This window comes from Hyperolius riggenbachi, chromosome 12 (genome assembly GCF_040937935.1).
Source record: "Hyperolius riggenbachi isolate aHypRig1 chromosome 12, aHypRig1.pri, whole genome shotgun sequence".
NCBI lineage: Eukaryota > Metazoa > Chordata > Amphibia > Anura > Hyperoliidae > Hyperolius > Hyperolius riggenbachi.
Genome location: NC_090657.1, coordinates 157733011 through 157751254, shown reverse-complemented (window position 1 = coordinate 157751254; position 18244 = coordinate 157733011). Strand labels below are relative to the sequence as shown.

The 18244-nt window shown below is 50.4% G+C and overlaps 1 protein-coding gene across 1 annotated transcript in view; it reads left to right on the top strand.

Moving 5' to 3' along the window:
- LOC137541283 (serine/threonine-protein phosphatase 4 regulatory subunit 1-like) overlaps positions 1–18244 on the top strand; it is a 72222-nt gene that overhangs the window by 28022 nt on the left and 25956 nt on the right. The window contains exons 7-11 of the mRNA XM_068262521.1: positions 9069–9176; positions 10954–11019; positions 12198–12356; positions 14430–14590; positions 17018–17367. Coding sequence (XP_068118622.1) covers positions 9069–9176; positions 10954–11019; positions 12198–12356; positions 14430–14590; positions 17018–17367 — 844 coding nt within the window. The remainder of the gene's footprint in view (positions 1–9068; positions 9177–10953; positions 11020–12197; positions 12357–14429; positions 14591–17017; positions 17368–18244) is intronic.

Genomic DNA, 18244 nt, shown 5'->3' with positions numbered 1-18244 from the left:
CCCATACTGCAGCCAGATCCCCTCCATACTGCAGCCAGATCCCACCATACTGCAGCCAGATCCCCCCCATACTGCAGCCATATACCCCATACTACACACAGCTCCCCCCATACTGCAGCCAGATCCCCCCCATACTGCAGCCATATGCCCCATACTGCAGCCATATGCCCCATACTGCAGCCATATGCCCCATACTGCAGCCAATGCCCCATGCTGCACACAGATCCCCCATACTGCAGCCAGATCCCCCCCCATACTGCAGCCAGAACTCCCCTTACTGCAGCCAGATCTCCCCATACTACAGCCTGATCCCCTAATACTGCAGCCAGACCCCCCCCATACTGCAGCCATATCTCCCCATACTACAGCCTGATCCCCCAATACTGCAGCCAGATCCCCCCCATACTGCAGCCAGATCCCCCCCGTACTGCAGCCAGATCCCCCCCATACTGCATCCAGATCCCGCCATACTGCAGCCAGATCCCACCATACTGCAGCCAGATCCCACCATACTGCAGCCAGATCCCCCCCATACTGCAGCCATATACCCCATACTACACACAGCTCCCGCCATACTGCAGCCAGATCCCCCCCCCCCATACTGCAGCCATATCTCCCCATACTACAGCCTGATCCCCCAATACTGCAGCCAGATCCCCCCCATACTGCAGCCAGATCCCCTCCATACTGCAGCCAGATCCCACCATACTGCAGCCAGATCCCCCCCATACTGCAGCCATATACCCCATACTACACACAGCTCCCCCCATACTGCAGCCAGATCCCCCCCATACTGCAGCCATATGCCCCATACTGCAGCCATATGCCCCATACTGCAGCCATATGCCCCATACTGCAGCCAATGCCCCATGCTGCACACAGATCCCCCATACTGCAGCCAGATCCCCCCCCATACTGCAGCCAGATCCCCCATACTGCAGCCAGATCCCCCATAGTGCAGCCAGATCCCCCCCATACTGCAGCCAGATCCCCCCCATACTGCAGCCAGATCCCCCCATACTGCAGCCAGATCCCCCATACTGCAGCCAGATCCCCCATACTGCAGCCAGATTCCCCCATACTGCAGCCAGATTCCCCCATACTGCAGCCAGATTCCCCCATACTGCCGCCAGATTCCCCCATACTGCCGCCAGATTTCCCAATACTGCAGCTAGATTCCCCCCCCCCCCCCCCCAATACTGCAGCCAGTTCCCCCGTACTGCAGCTAGACTACCCCCCCCCCACCAATACTGCAGCCACTTCCCCGAATACTGCAGCCCGATCCCGCTATACTGCAGCCAGATCCTCCCATACTGCAGCCATATGCCCCATACTGCAGCCAGATCCTCCCCCATCCTGCAGCCATATTCTCCATACTACACACAGATCCCCCCCATACTGCAGCCAGATCCCGCCATACTGCAGCCAGATCCCGCCATACTGCAGCCAGATCCCACCATACTGCAGTCAGATCCCCCCCATACTGCAGCCATATACTCCATACTACACACAGCTCCCCTCATACTGCAGCCAGATCCCCCCCCATACTGCAGCCATATGCCCCATACGGCAGCCATATGCCCCATACTGCAGCCATATGCCCCATACTGCAGCCATATGCCCCATACTGCAGCCAGATCCCCCATACTGCAGCCAATGCCCCATACTGCACACAGATCCCCCCCATACTGCAGCCAGATCCCCCCATACTGCAGCCAGATCCCCCCATACTGCAGCCAGATTTCCCATACTGCAGCCAGATCCCCCCCATACTGCAGCCACATACCCCATACTACACACAGCTCCCCCCATACTGCAGCCAGATCCCCCCCCCCCATACTGCAGCCATATGCCCCAGGCCATATGCCCCATACTGCAGCCATATGCCCCATACTGCAGCCAATGCCCCATACTGCACACAGATCCCCCCCATACTGCAGCCAGATCCCCCATACTGCAGCCAGATCCCCCCATACTGCAGCCAGATTCCCCCCCATACTGCAGCCACATACCCCATACTACACACAGCTCCCCCCATACTGCAGCCAGATCCCCCCCCCCCCATACTGCAGCCATATGCCCCATACTGCAGCCAGATCCCCCATACTGCAGCCAATGCCCCATACTGCACACAGATCCCCCCATACTGCAGCCAGATCCCCCATACTGCAGCCAGATCCCCCATACTGCAGCCAGATCCCCCATACTGCAGCCAGATCCCCCCATACTGCAGCCAGATTTCCCATACTGCAGCCAGATCCCCCCTATACTGCAGCCACATACCCCATACTACACACAGCTCCCCTCATACTGCAGCCAGATTCCCCCCCATACTGCAGCCATATGCCCCATACTGCAGCCACATACCCAATATTGCAGCCAGATCCCCCATACTGCAGCCAGATCCCCCATACTGCAGCTAATGCCCCATACTGCAGCCACATACCCCATACTACACACAGCTCCCCCCATACTGCAGCAAGATCCCCCCCCCCATGCTGCAGCCATATGCCCCATACTGCAGCCAGATCCCCCATACTGCAGCCAATGCCCCATACTGCACACAGATCCCCCCATACTGCAGCCAGATCCCCCATACTGCAGCCAGATCCCCCCATACTGCAGCCAGATTTCCCATACTGCAGCCATATGCCCCATACTGCAGCCATATGCCCCATACTGCAGCCATATGCCCCATACTGCAGCCACATGCCCAATATTGCAGCCAGATCCCCCATACTGCAGCCAGATCCCCCATACTGCAGCCAATGCCCCATACTGCAGCCAGATCCCCCTATACTGCAGCCAGATCCCCCATACTGCAGCCAGATTTCCCATACTACAGCCAGATCCCCCATACTGCAGCCAGATCCCCCATACTGCAGCCAGATTCCCCCATACTGCAGCCAGATTCCCCCATACTGCAGCCAGATTCCCCCATACTGCAGCCCCCATACTGCAGCCAGATTCCCCCATACTGCAGCCAGATTCCCCCATACTGCAGCCAGATTCCCCCATACTGCAGCCAGATTCCCCCATACTGCAGCCAGATTCCCCCATACTGCAGCCAGATTCCCCCGTACTGCAGCCAGATTCCCCCATACTGCAACCAGATTCCCCCATACTGTAGCCAGATTCCCCCATACTGCAGCTAGATCCCCCCCAATACTGCAGCCAGTTCCCCCAATACTGCAGCCAGATTCCCCGTACTGCAGCTAGACCCCCCCACCCCCCCACCAATACTGCAGCCAGTTCCCCGAATACTGCAGCCCGATCCCGCCATACTGCAGCCAGATTCCCCCATACTGCAGCCAGATTCCCCCATACTGCAGCCAGATTCCCCCATACTGCAGCCAGATTTCCCCATACTGCAGCCAGATTCCCCCATACTGCAGCCAGATTCCCCCATACTGCAGCCAGATTCCCCCATACTGCAACCATATTCCCCCATACTGCAGCCAGATTCCCCCATACTGCAGCTAGATCCCCCCCCCCCAATACTGCAGCCAGTTCCCCCAATACTGCAGCCAGATTCCCCGTACTGCAGCTAGACCCCCCCCCCCCCCCCCCCCACCACCACCACCAATACTGCAGCCAGTTCCCCGAATACTGCAGCCCGATCCCGCCATACTGCAGCCAGATCCTCCCATACTGAAGCCAGATCCCTCCATACTGCAGCCAGATCCCCCCATACTGCAGCCATATTCCCCATACTACACACAGATCCCCCCATACTGCACACAGATCCCCCCCATACTGCACACAAATCCCCCCCATACTGCAGCCTGATCCCCTCATACTGCAGCCTGATCCCCTCATACTGCAGCCAGATCTCCCCATACTGCAGCCAGATCTCACCATACTGCAGCCAGATCCCCCCATACCGCACACAGATCCCCCCATACTGCACACAGATCCCCCCCCCCCCCCATACTGCAGCCAGATCCCCTCATACTGCAGCCAGACCCCTCCATACTGCAGCCAGATCCCCCCATACTGCAGCTATATGCCCCATACTACACACAGATCCCCCCCATACTGCATCCGGAACCCCCCCCCCCCCAATACTGCAGCCAAATCCCCCCATACTGGACACAGATCCCCCCATACTGCAGTCAGATCCCCCATACTGGACACAGATCTCCCCATACTGCACACAGATCCCCCCCATACTGCACACAAATCCCCCCCATACTGCAGCCTCATCCTCATACTGCAGCCAGATCCCCCCATACTGCAGCCAGATCTCACCATACTGCAGCCAGATCCCCCCATACTGCACACAGACCTCCCCCCCATACTGCACACAGATCCCCCCCATACTGCACACAGATCCCCCCATACTGCACACAGATCCCCCCCATACTGCCGCCAGATCCCCTCATACTGCAGCCAGACCCCTCCATACTGCAGCCAGATCCCCCCATACTGCAGCTATATGCCCCATACTACACACAGATCCCCCCCATACTGCATCCAGAACCCCCCCCCCCCAATACTGCAGCCAAATCCCCCCATACTGGACACAGATCCCCTCATACTGCAGCCAGATCCCCCATACTGCAGCCAGATCCCCTCCCCCGCACTAAAGCCAGATCACTGCTGTTTGAATGCTGATTGGCTTCTTCTGCTTTCTTACTGCTGTTTTGACCTTTATTAGTTTACAAGTCACACCTCCACCTTGCCTGGAGGCTCCATGCAGCGCTGTGTGCCCTGTAGTGCTACCGTGGCCTTGCTGTACTTGCCATTGCCCTCACAGGACAAACACTACTGCCAGCGACAGGCTCTCCACATTTCCACAGAGGATACAGTATGCTGGCGCCCTCTGCTGGTTCTCTGCGGCACTCACCTATCACAGTCCTGCTGCAGTGCTGCCCATATATTTGAGCTCTAAAGGCTCATACACACAGCCATAAAAAAAAAAAAAAAGAAAAGCAGCGACAGCTCGTCGCCAGGTTCCTCTGTGCAACAGCCGTACACACGGCGCACAGAGGGACACAGATTTGGTGGAAGCTGTCGCCGAAGGTTCCTCCCCCCCCGCCGCCCCCCCGCCGGAAGCTCCATACATTGTGTATGGAGTTGCTGTTGCTAGTCCGCATACACACGGACGACTAGCTACAGTTGTGGCGAAAGCTGTTGCCGGCGATTGGCCGCGGCAATTGCCTGGCGACAGCAGCGACGGTTCGGGGTGCGCGCCTCATACACACGGGCGACCTGTCGCCGCAACACGCGCGTGCCACGTGGTTGCGGCGACAGTTGTAGCCCGTGTGTAGGAGGCTTAACACTGAGACCTAGCTATTCACAACTTATAATGCAGGCTTCCACAGCTCTGATAAACTATCTCTCAAAAGAGAGCACAGATTTATTGTAAATATGTTATTATAACTTTTAATGGAATAACACTGCAGCCACACAGTAACAGCTTATACTGTACATACTGGAGGCAGCAGAGACAAGCACACACTGCAGCTAGTTTACTATCATTACAGACTCAGAGTAACAGCTTATACTGTACATACTGTAACTTATCTTGGTGTGATCAGCACCCACGGTATCAAAGAAAAAATCCACAGGAGTGCTAGGACCTTCTGTCCATCAATACTACTTGGACGGCAGTCAGTCTCCCAAGGAAAGTGGTCAGTGATGCTGACCACTTTCCTTGGGACATATACTGTACATACTGGAGGCAGCAGAGACTAGCGTATGCTGCAGCTAGTTTACTACCAGTACAGGCACAGTGTAACAGCTTATACTGTACATACTGGAAGCAGCAGAGACCAGTGCACACTGCAGCTAGTTTACTATCAGTAGAGGCACAGAGTAACAGCTTATACTATATATACTGGAGATAGCAGAGATCAGCACACACTGCAGCTAGTTTACTATCAGCACAGGAACAGAGTCACAACTTACCGTATACTGTACATACTGGAGGTAGCAGAGATCAGCACGCATTGCAGCTAGATTACTATCCGTACAGACACAGAGTAACAGCTTATACTATACATACTGGAGGTAACAGATATCAGCACACACTGCAGCTAGTTTACTATCAGTACAGGCACAGAGTAACAGCTTATACTGTACATACTGGAGGCAGCAGAGACCAGCACACACTGCAGCTAGTTTACTATCAGTACAGGCACATAGTAACAGCTTATACTGTATGTACTGGAGGCAGCAGAGATCAGCACAAACTGCAGCTAGTTTACTATCAGTACAGGCGCAGAGTAACAGCTTATACTGTATGTACTGGAGGCAGCAGAGACTAGCACACACTACAGCTAGTTTACTATCAGTACAGGGACAGAATAACAGCTTATACTGTACATACTGGATGTAGCGGAAATCGGCACACACTGCAGCTACTTTACTATCAGTACAGGCACAGAGTAACAGCTTATACTGTACATACTGGAGGTAGCAGAGACCAGCACACACTGCAGCTGGTTTACTATCAGTACAGGCACAGAGTAACAGCTTATACTGTACATAATGGAGCCAGAAGAGACCAGCACACACTGCAGCCAGTTTACTATCCGTACAGGCACAGCGTAACAGCTTATACTGTACATAATGGAGGTAGTAGAGATCAGCACACACTACAGCTAGTTTACTATCCGTATAGGCACAGAGTAACAGCTTATACTGTACATACTGAAGGCAGCAAAGATCAGCACACACTACAGCTAGTTTACGATCATTCATTTTCTAATGGAAAGTACATGGTATCCCAAAAAACCTGCCAAGAGAGGGCCGCCCACCAAAACTCACAGACCGGGCAAAGAGGACATTAATCAGAGAGGCAGCATAGAGACCTAAGGTAGTCCTGCAGGAGTTGCAGAGTTCCACACCAGAGACTGGAGTATCTGTCCATAGGACCACAATAAGTGATACACTGCATAGAGATGGGCTTTTTGGAAGAGTGGCCAGAAAATAGTCATTACATGGCATTCAAAATAAGAAGGCACCTTTTGCCAAAAGGCATGCGGGTGACTCCCCATGCATGGAGGAAGCTGCTCTGGTCAGGTGAGACTAAAATGAATCTGTTCCACCACCAGGAACATACTGTGGCCTCAATTCACTAAGATCATGCTGGAGATAATAAGGCAAGAGAAAACTTACTACTACACACACCGATCTTGCCTTATTAAGGTGTAGAGATCAGTTTTCACAGTGAGAGAGTTATCTTATCACTTCAGTCCTTAAGTTACCTCCTCTGTAGTTATTTTCATATGCAGTTAATTAACAGCCAGTTATTTTAAGGATTGAAGAGTTAACTTTAGAGGTCTCACCTTAACGTAAAGACAGAAGAGTTAACTTTAGGTTTGCCTGAGGTAAGTTGTTTCCTGAATACTACATGCCTTATCACTATGGCGATACCTCTAGAAGCATTATTAAAGACAGGAGATAAGCTTAGTGAATTGAGGCCACTGGTGCAACCCCCACACCTCCCACCACCTCACAAACACCACCCCCACTGTGAAGCATGGTTGTGGCAGCATCCTGCTGTGGGGATGTATTTCAGCTGCATGGACTGAGAATTAAGGGGAAGATGGTAGACTTGAAGATTGCTGTTCACAAGTGATAACTATCCAGCATGAAGGAGCTGGAGCAGCTTTGCCTTGAGCAATGGGCAATAATCTCTGTGGCAAGATGTGGGCAGCTCATAGAGACTTGGCCAAAGCAATCTGCAGCTGTAATTGGTGTAATAGGCAGCTCCACAAAGCACAGATTTCAGGAGGGTGAATAGTTATGCTGCTGAAGTTTTCAGTTATTATATCCTGTTTGTTGTTTACTTCACAAGAAACCCAATAATCCATCCATAAAGTTACAGACATGTTCTGCCAATGAAATGTTGTGAGCTCTTAAACAATCCATTATAATTCCGGGTTGTGAGGCATTGAAACATGCTGGGGGGGGGGTGAATTTTTCCACAAGACATCTGGATTGGTGGTATAATGGTAACTGTAGATGGAAGCTCACATATAAGTGTGCCCAATAAGTCATCTTTGTTTGTGATTCTTTGGGTTGGTAGTACTAGCAGTGCATGCTTTTACATCTATCAGTAGGCTCCAAGCAGGGATTAAACTGATCACTAATGAAGGCCTATGCTATAAAGTAAATGGGAGAAAATCATACGACATGTTTCGTGCCTCTGCCCCTTTATCAGGCGTGACTATCCCTTCTCTCCACAGAAGTAAATGGGAGACAATCATATGACATGTTTCGTGCCTCTGCCCCTTCATCAGGCGTGACTATCGGTTCTCTCCACAGAAGTAAATGGGAGACAATCATATGACATGTTTCGTGCCTCTGCCCCTTCTTCAGGTGTGACTGTCACTTCTTTCTACTGAAGTAAATGAGAGGCAATCATACAGCATGTTTCGTGCCTCTGCCGCTTCGTCATGCTTGATTGTCACTTTTCTTCACAGAAGTAAGTGGTAGACAGTCATACGACATGTTTTGTACCTCTGCCCCTTCATCAGGCGTGAGTATCCCTTCTCTCCACAGAAGTAAATGGGAGACAATCATATGACATGTTTCGTGCCTCTGCCCCTTCATCAGGCGTGACTATCGGTTCTCTCCACAGAAGTAAATGGGAGACAACCATATGACATGTTTCATGCCTCTGCCCCTTCATCAGGCATGACTATCGCTTCTCTCCACAGAAGTAAATGAGAGACAATCATACAACGTGTTTCGTGCCTCTGCCCCTTCTTCAGGTGTGACTGTCACTTCTTTCTACTGAAGTAAATGAGAGGCAATCATACAACATGTTTCGTGCCTCTGCCGCTTCGTCATGCTTGATTGTCACTTTTCTTCACAGAAGTAAGTGGTAGACAGTCATACAACATGTTTTGTACCTCTGCCCCTTCATCAGGCGTGAGCATCACTTCTCTCCACAGAAGTAAATGGGAGACAATCATATGACTTGTTTCGTGCCTTTGCCCCTTTCTTCAGGTGTGACTATCCCTTCTCTCCACACAAGTAAATGGGAGACAATCATACAAGGTGTTTTGTGCCTCTGCTCCTTCATCAGGCGTGACTATCTCTTCTCTCAACAGATTATCTGTAAGATGATTTCCATGCTGGGTAGGCAGACTGCAGAACAGATGCTATTGCCACGATTCTGCGACCTCTGCAGTGACAGCAAGCTTTTTCAAGTCCGCAAGGTAAGATGCCATAGCCTGTTGGGGAGGGTGGTATGGGCGTGTTGAGGAGGTAAGGGAAGTGGAGTATCCCCTTCTATCCGGTGTCCAGAATATATGTCTCAGTTGTGAGAAGTAGAGGCAGGCGGCAGTGTCACAGGGCCCCTAGTGGCCGGACCGCACAATGCCTTCCAATCGATTTCAGCATACAGACCATGCAAGCTATGGTCGCAATCGGTGCGCAGAAACCGCTGGAATTTTGGCAGCAGACCGACTAGAAGGGAGCCTGTGAGTTACGGTAATACAATTTGCACACTATTTCAGGGTATAACTGCCACCACCTCTGTTACCATGGGACAGAGGAGCCCACTGACTGGCTGATTCTAGACCTGCAAATAAAACGGTTAAACAAACTCTATTCTGTCTAGCTAGCAACAATAGTAGCGACTCGTCAGAGACCAGGGTTCAGTTTGTGCGGCTGAATAATAGGGTAGCTGAACGAATAAATGACGGTTGCGTCGTTTATTAAAAATGCAATATAAATAATTAATATATACAGAAAATCGTTAAAATCAACAATATAGAGACGAATGATAACACAGTATAAAAAAATAAAAGGGAGAAAATACTTAGGTTTGTGGAAATATGTCATTCTGGGAAAACTCATAAAGTTCTTGGGTTCAGTTCAGTTCAGGAGCAAAGTTCAGAGAAGATGGCCACCACTGTTCCTCAGAGTGGCAGCATGCTCCCATGAAGGTGGAATTTGGAGGAGTCCCTCGCAAACACTTTTGACTGATCCCCATCTTTGGGTGGAGTCTCAGGTCCAGCCCAAGGGCTGGACAGGGGGCGGTTAACTCCCTGGATGGGTTCTTGGTGCCCACCAAATATGACATTTTCCATATATATCGTTTTACGCTTCCCACACACACTTAACGGCCACAGATTCATGTTCCTCAGAATATGACAGCTCATATGACACCAAACTTGGGTGCTGTCGCATGCCCGGTTACGAAATAGCGGAATACCTCAGGTTCTGGGTATGTCAGTGGCCTCAATTTAATATCAACGTATTCACCAAACCCGGACCAGCAGAATGAGATAACTCTCATACCTCTCATATGAACGGTATTCCTTAAACATGCTAAAAATCATACAACACATGCATCTGAATCTGCCCCTAGCGGTGCCGCACTGTCCAGCTCGTCCAGGGCCACCTGGGGAGCTAGCTTCCTGGCGTCCTTTCAGGCAGCCATATGCTGAAGCAATTGACACCTCTGCTAAGGCCCAGATCCCAGTCATATGCTAATTAACAAGTCACAGGCACAAGGCTTCATGAAAAGAGGCTATGAAGCTAGATTTCCCAAAAGAAGAACCCAGGCTGACAGACTGCTACCCCCCTAGACATAAGATTCTGATCTGGCAACGCAACGACAATCGATGCAGGAAGCCGATTGCGTTTTCTGGTCTCATGGCTCGTCCGTCACAGTCAGCATCTCTTCCTCCTATTGGCTGTGCTTCTTTTGTTCTGGAATGATGATGTCATCAGAATATGTAAGGCCAAGCTTCATGATTTGTCTTGGCATGGTTCACACTTGTTAAATTCCCATTTATATTCACACGTAAAGAGCAGTTGTGTATTACTGTACACCTGATTTAATCCTGCAGGCATTGCTATGATTTGTAGAACCATAGTGATTAATAACTGACCCCCTGCACCACTGTCTCACATGGCGCGTACAAGTCACCCTCCGCGTATGTCATTGGGACGCACGTGTAGCGTATGTTTGTGCATTTCTTGCAGGTCTGTGCCGCAAACTTTGGTGATGTGTGCAACGCTGTGGGCCAGGAGGCCACCGAGAAGTATCTGGTAAGTTTGGTTATTAATCTTTGTGGTATCATTATTTATTTTATTTATCGTTATTTTTCTTCCTAAGCCTAGTTCATTTTCTGTGAGTTTAATGTGTGAAGTATGGCAGATGATTGTTTCACCACCTACAGTATAGCGCCACCTACTAGTAACAACGGTTCTCAGTGATAAACCTTCGTAAGGGCATCTTTAAAGTTCTGTTGTTAACTTTAAAACACAGCAGTAAAGCAAGAACCTCTTATTGTACCAGCAGGTGGGGCACCAAACAAACCACATACCTACATTCATAATATTTTGTTATTCCCACACCAAGAGATCGCTTAGGCTCTCATCTTCTACAAACCCCAGATACTTATGTAACAGATCATGCAAACCCCTCTCCTTTCCCACATGCCACTCCCACACCAGAAGTTTGCCAGTTTTCCGGTGTGGATACTGCCCTATCCCACAGGCCCTTCCTGCCCTCCCCAGACATAGGGTACCCATGCATTACTTGGGTTTTTGCATCGATATCCAGCTGATTTCATCATAATGATCAGATTTGCCACAACATGGCCAACCGATCAATCTTTTCAATCAATTTCCAGACAAAATCGGGCAAATGGATAAATCGTGCTTGCTGGAAGTCACTGTCGCAGGGGCTAGATTGGGTGCACAGAAGTAGCATTGTTTGTTTTCTTGACGACGGGCAGACCACTGGCCAGTCTCCCCAAGTGTATGTGTGTAATCTTGGGGTCCCCTGATCCGTGGTAAGTGCCGTATACTCGCCTGTCACGCCAGCATAAATCCTCTTCCTGTCGTCTTGTGTCACCATGAGCGCATGTGCCACGTGACATTGCTACTTGTACTGACGTCACTACATGCAGAGGGGTCACATGGTACAGGCGCTGGACACCAGAGGAGGCAGTGCCAGTGTGAGAAGTGAGACTTTACCACTAACGACCGGCTGGGGAGGGGGGAGGTGTCCCAGCAGGCGGTGGGAATTAATTATTTGGGAGGGGGATAAAGAAAGTCCTGGTCACCAGATTTATGATGATGTCTACATAAGGACGCCAACGAATATTGCAGAAAGTGCGCAGCAGTTTCCTGGGGTACATCCTGACGGGATGCATATATTTCCATAGTGTTATGTGGTACCATCAGGAATGCCGATGTGATGTGAATATGTTTCTCTACAGATCCCCAAGTTTCTGGAGTTGTGCTCGGACAGCGCCTGGGGAATGCGAAAAGTGTGCGCCGAATGCTTTATGGCCGTGTCCTATACAACGTCCAGCGAGGTCCGCCGTACAAAGCTGTCCCCCCTTTTCATAAACCTCATCAGTGACCCTTGCCGATGGGTGAGTATATCACTGCTCAATGTATATAGCCTAAGGCCAAAGCAGTCTATCCCTGATGTATTCCACGTTACAGCCTAAGACCAAAGCAGTCTATCCCCAACCTATTACTCACTCCACATTACATAACAGCCTAAGACCAAAGCAACCTATCCCTGATTTATCACTCACTCCACATTACAGCCTAAGACTAAAGCAGTCTATCCCTGATGTATCACACATTCCAAATTACAGCCTAAGACTAAAGCAGTCTATCTCTGATCTATTCCACATTACAGCCTAAGACCAAAGCAGCCTATCCCTGATGTATCACTCACTCCACATTACAGCCTCATGTGTGTACTTAGCTTTTGTATTTCAATAGTCTCATGCTGGGAATATACGGGTCAATTCTGGCGCTCGATTCTGTGCCCGATCGTTTTGCCCGCAGCAAAACGATCGACCGGTGATCGGACATGTCAGAAATTATCCATCTAGCAATCTTATCAGCTCAGAATCGAGCCGTGTATTCCCAGCATAAGACCAAAGCAGTCTATCGCTGATGTATCACTCATTCCACATTTCATTACATCCTAAGACCAAAGCAGTCTATCCCTGATGTATCACTCATTCTGTTTTACAGCCTAAGGCCAAAGCAGTCTATCCCGGATGTATCACTCACTCCACATTACAGCCCAAGACCAAAGCAGCCTATCCCCAATGTATCACTCATACCATATTACAGCCCAATACCAAAACAGCCTATCTCTGATGTATCACTCATTCCACATTACAGTCTAAGACCAAAGCTGCCTATCCTTGATGTATCACACATTCCACATTACAGCCCAAGACCAAAGCAGTTCTTCTCTGATGTATCCCATATTCCTCATTACAGCCTAAGACAAAAGCAGCCTATCCCTGATGTATCACACATTCCACATTACAGCCTAAGACCAAAGCAGTCTATCCATGATGTATCACTCATTCCACATTACAGCCCAAGACCTAAGCAGCTTATCCCCGATGTATCATTCATTCCACATGTACAACCTAAGACCAAAGCAGCCTATCCCCAATGTATCACTCATTCCACATTACAGCCTCAGACCAAAGCAGTCTATACCTGATGTATTACTCATTCCACATTACAGCCTAAGACCAAAGCAGTCTATCCCTGATGCATTACTCATATTACATTACATTACATCCTAAGACCAAAGCAGTCTATCCCTGATGTATCACGTATTCTACATTACAGCCTAAGACCAAAGCAGTCTATCCCTCATGTATCACTCATTCTACATTACAGCCCAATACCAAAGCAGTCTATCCCTGATGTATCACTTACTCCACATTACAGCCCAAGACCAAAGCAGCCTATGCCCGATGATCACTCATTCTACATTACAGCCCAAGACCAAAGCAGCCTATCCCCAATGTATCACTCACTCCACATTACAGCCCAAGACCAAAGCAGCCTATGCCCGATGTTTCACTCATTCCACATTACAGCCCAAGACCAAAGCAGCCTATCCCTGATGTGTCACGCATTCCACATTATAGCCTAAGACCAAAGCAACCTATCCCTGATGTATCACTCACTCCACCTGGGTATGCTGAGCTTTGGCTGTAAATGGAGGCACTGTAATGTCTGCTGATATGCAGTGACATCACTACTGAGGGGGCAGGGGTCTTATATTGACCAGGGATTGGGCGGGGTCACAAGGAGGCCACACTAGACATGAAGTGGAGGGGTCTTATATTGACCAGGGCTAGGGTGGAGTCACAATGTGGCACACTAGACATGAAGGGGAGATGTCTTATATTGATCAGGGATAGGGCGGAGGCTTAAGGTGGTCACACTGGACATGAAGGGGAGGGGTCTTATGTTGACCAGGGATAGGGTGGGGCCACAAGGTGGCCACACTAGCTATGAAGGGGAGGATCTCCTTGTGGCCACACGTGGTATTGGAAGAAGGGGCCATGGTAGCTGTACTTGTTATCCCACCCCTGCTGGCGGGCCCTCAGGGGTCCTCACAAGAGGGCAGCAGTGTGGGGGTGATCTGTAGTGACGGCTCTTTGTTGGTGTTGTAGGTACGGCAGACTGCCTTCCAGTCCTTGGGGCCGTTCATCTCCACGTTTGCTAACCCATCCACAGCGGGATTGTATGTGAAGGAGGATGGGACACTAAGTATCAGACCGCCTGCAGAGGACTCTATTCCTGCAGCCGCTACTCAGGATGGCACAGACCCCAGGTATGCCCAGCATATTACCCTTCTGTCCTTACACCTCATAGGTTATATATTGGTTGCCATGTGGAGGCAGATACTTGTCCGGTGTCGGTACTGCATACCGGTGCCAGCAGCGGGCACAGAGCTCACACATTGACTGTCATGTGGAGGCTGGTACATGCCAAGTGTCAGTACGGCATGCCAGTGCCAGCAGCGGGCACAGATCACACAATGGCTGCCATGTGGAGGCGGGTACATGCCCGGTGTCAGTACTGCATGCCGGTGCCAGCAGCGGGCACAGAGCTCACACATTGACTGTCATGTGAAGGCGGGTACATGCCAAGTGTCAGTACGGCATGCTAGTGCCAGCAGCGGGCACAGATCACACAGTGGCTGCCATGTGGAGGCGGGTACATGCCCGGTGTCAGTACTGCATGCCAGTGCCAGCAGCGGGCACAGATCACACAATGGCTGCCATGTGGAGGCGGGTACATGCCCGGTGTCAGTACTGCATGCCAGTGCCAGCAGCGGGCACAGATCACACAATGGCTGCCATGTGGAGGCGGGTACATGCCCGGTGCCAGTACTGCATGCTAGTGCCAGGAGCGGGCACACAGCTCACACAATGGCTGCCATGTGGAGGCTGGTACATGCCCGGTGTCAGTACTGCATGCCAGTGCCAGCAGCGGGCATAGAGCTCACACAATGGCTGCCATGTGGAGGCGGGTACATGCCAGGTTTCAGTACTGCATGCTAGTGCCAGCAGCGTGCACAGCTCACACAATGGCTTCTATGTGGAGGCGGGTACATGCCTGGTGTCAGTACTGCATGCCAGTGCCAGCAACGGGTACACAGCTCACACAATGGCTTCTATGTGGAGGCGGGTACATGCCCGGTGTCAGTACTGCATGCTAGTGCCAGCAGCGGGCACACAGCTCACACAATGACTGTCATGTGGAGGCTGATACATGCTCGGTGTCAGTATTGCATGCCAGTGCCAGCAGCGGGCACAGAGCTCACACAATGGCTGCCATGTGGAGGCGGGTACATGCCCGGTGTCAGTACTGCATGCCGGTGCCAGCAGCGGGCACAGAGCTCACACATTGACTGTCATGTGAAGGCGGGTACATGCCAAGTGTCAGTACGGCATGCTAGTGCCAGCAGCGGGCACAGAGCTCACACAATTGCTGCCATGTGGAGGCGGGTACATGCCCGGTGTCAGTACTGAATGCCAGTGCCAGCAACGGGCACACAGCTCATACAATGACTGTCATGTGGAGGCGGGTTCATGCCCGGTGTCAGTACTGCATGCCAGTGCCAGCAGCGAGCACACAGCTCACACAATGGCGACTATGGGGAGGCGAGTTCATGCCCGGTGTCAGTACTGCATGCCAGTGCCAGCAACGGGCACAGAGCTCACACAATGGCTGCCATGTGGAGGCGGGTACATGCTCGTTGTCAGTACTGCATGCTAGTGCCAGCAGCGGGCACACAGCTCACACAATGGCTGCCATGTGGAGGCGTGTACATGCCGGTGTCAGTACTGCATGCCAGTGCCAGCAGCGGGCACAGAGCTTACACAATTGCTGCCATGTGGAGGCTGGTACATGCCCGGTGTCAGTACTGCATGCCAGTGCCAGCAGCGGGCATAGAGCTCACACAATGGCTGCCATGTGGAGGCGGGTACATGCCCGGTTTCAGTACTGCATGCTAGTGCCAGCAGCTGGCACAGCTCACACAATGGCTTCTATGTACTCCACAGTACCTCTAGCATTAGAGGTGAGAAGTGTCTTGATTGGACTATTCAAATCTCATGCTGTGCACTGATTGGTGTGTTTTGGATATATAAGCAGTTTATCTCTGTATTGTTTATTGTGCACATTTTTGGCGTGAAGACGGTCTCTATGCCTGAAACATCTCCAGGCCAGTGTCTGTCGCCATGGACTGGGATACACAGTGGCCCAGGAGATACCCGTAATTTTTCAGCATTTTTTAAAAATAATTTTTCAGCGGTTTGCAACTTAAAAAATACCAAACATTTTGAGTATTTTCTTGCTTGCTGGTGGTTTAAAATGCATTTTATTGACAAGGTTTGAAAATACCAACTTGGACAAAAATAAGGAGAAAAAGTGAATTGCAGATGGGCCCTTGTGATTTAACCTGGTGTCTACCATAGTTCTACAACTATATAGTCTTATGATCCATAGGAACCAAGCTTATTGATGGGCTCTGGTCATTGTTGTGATGACTATCTAATTGCTGGAATGTTTCCTGGATTGTATGGCAAGAATTCTGAGGAAATGTATTTTCTCATAAGCAAGTTAGTAATTTCAGAAGTACTGTGGCTTGTGCTGGTCCTTGTGGATTGCATAGTTTGGACCTTTGACTGGAGATGTAGTGGCTGAGAAGTCCACATAGATTGTGACTTTCTTGTACTGATTATATTCACAGCTCTGCACAATCGGAAGTGACGTCGCCAAGCCGGAACTGCAACAAAGAGAACCTGCATGTGTCTCCCTCCAGCAGCCACCCTGAGGGCTCAGCTCTTCTCGCACTGCAGAACGATGAGGGTCTCAGCAGGAGGCCTCCAGGGACTGACGCCTATAGCTCCTTCTTGTACTGGAGGAGTCCCCTGCCAGACATCAGTGAGGAGCTGGAGCTGCTGCCAGTGGAGGGATCTCCCGAATCCTCCCCACCTGAAGCCAGAACCAGCATAGCATATAAGACATGTATGGCCAGCAGTGACATTGAGAAGGTGCTGCAGAGCCTGCAGGAACACATAGACGATCCTGACGTACAAGGTAGATTGTACTGTGTGTGAGTCAGACATATTTCCTGATGAAGGGGCCATGGGAGACTCCTAAACTCTGGCAATGATGTACGCATAAATGTCACGCCTTATTACTGAGTTATGTGACTTCACTCATTTTATTAAAGCGTCCCTTTTGGGGCTGTACAACACACATACATGACACATGACACAGCAGTCCCAGAACACAATAGGAGAGAGAACCCTGCCACCCTGCCCAGCCTACAGTGTAACAGGACGTCACTTACTCTCGGTAATCTGTTTATAGACATTTTACGTTCCGTTCTTCCTGATCTGGGAGCACTGTGGCATAGTGGATATCACTCTCGCCTTGCAGCATTAGGTCCCTGGTTTTCCCTATGTCTGTGTGGGTTTCCTCCAGGCACTCCAGTTTCCTACCACACCCAAAAAATACGTTAATTGGCTGCATCTTAAAATTGGCCCTAGAGATGGACACATGACTATGCTAGGGATTAAATTGTGAGCTCCTCTGAGGACAGTCAGTGACATGATTGTGTACTTTGTAATGTGCTGCAGAATATGTCAGTGCTATATACAATAAATACATAATATAACATGGTAGGATATTACACTATGACTGTGGTAGGATTAGATTGTGAGCTCCTCTGAGGACAGTCAGTGACATGACTGTGTACTCTGTACAGTGCTGCAGAAGATGTCAGTGCTATATAAATACATAATAATAATATGGTAGGACATTAGACTATGCCTATAGTAGGATTAGATTGTGAGCTCCTCTGAGGACAGTCAGTGACATGACTATGTACTCTGTAAAGTGCTGCAGAAGATGTCAGTGCTACAGTGGGATGCGAAGGTTTGGGCAACATTGTTTGGGCAACGTTGTTTGG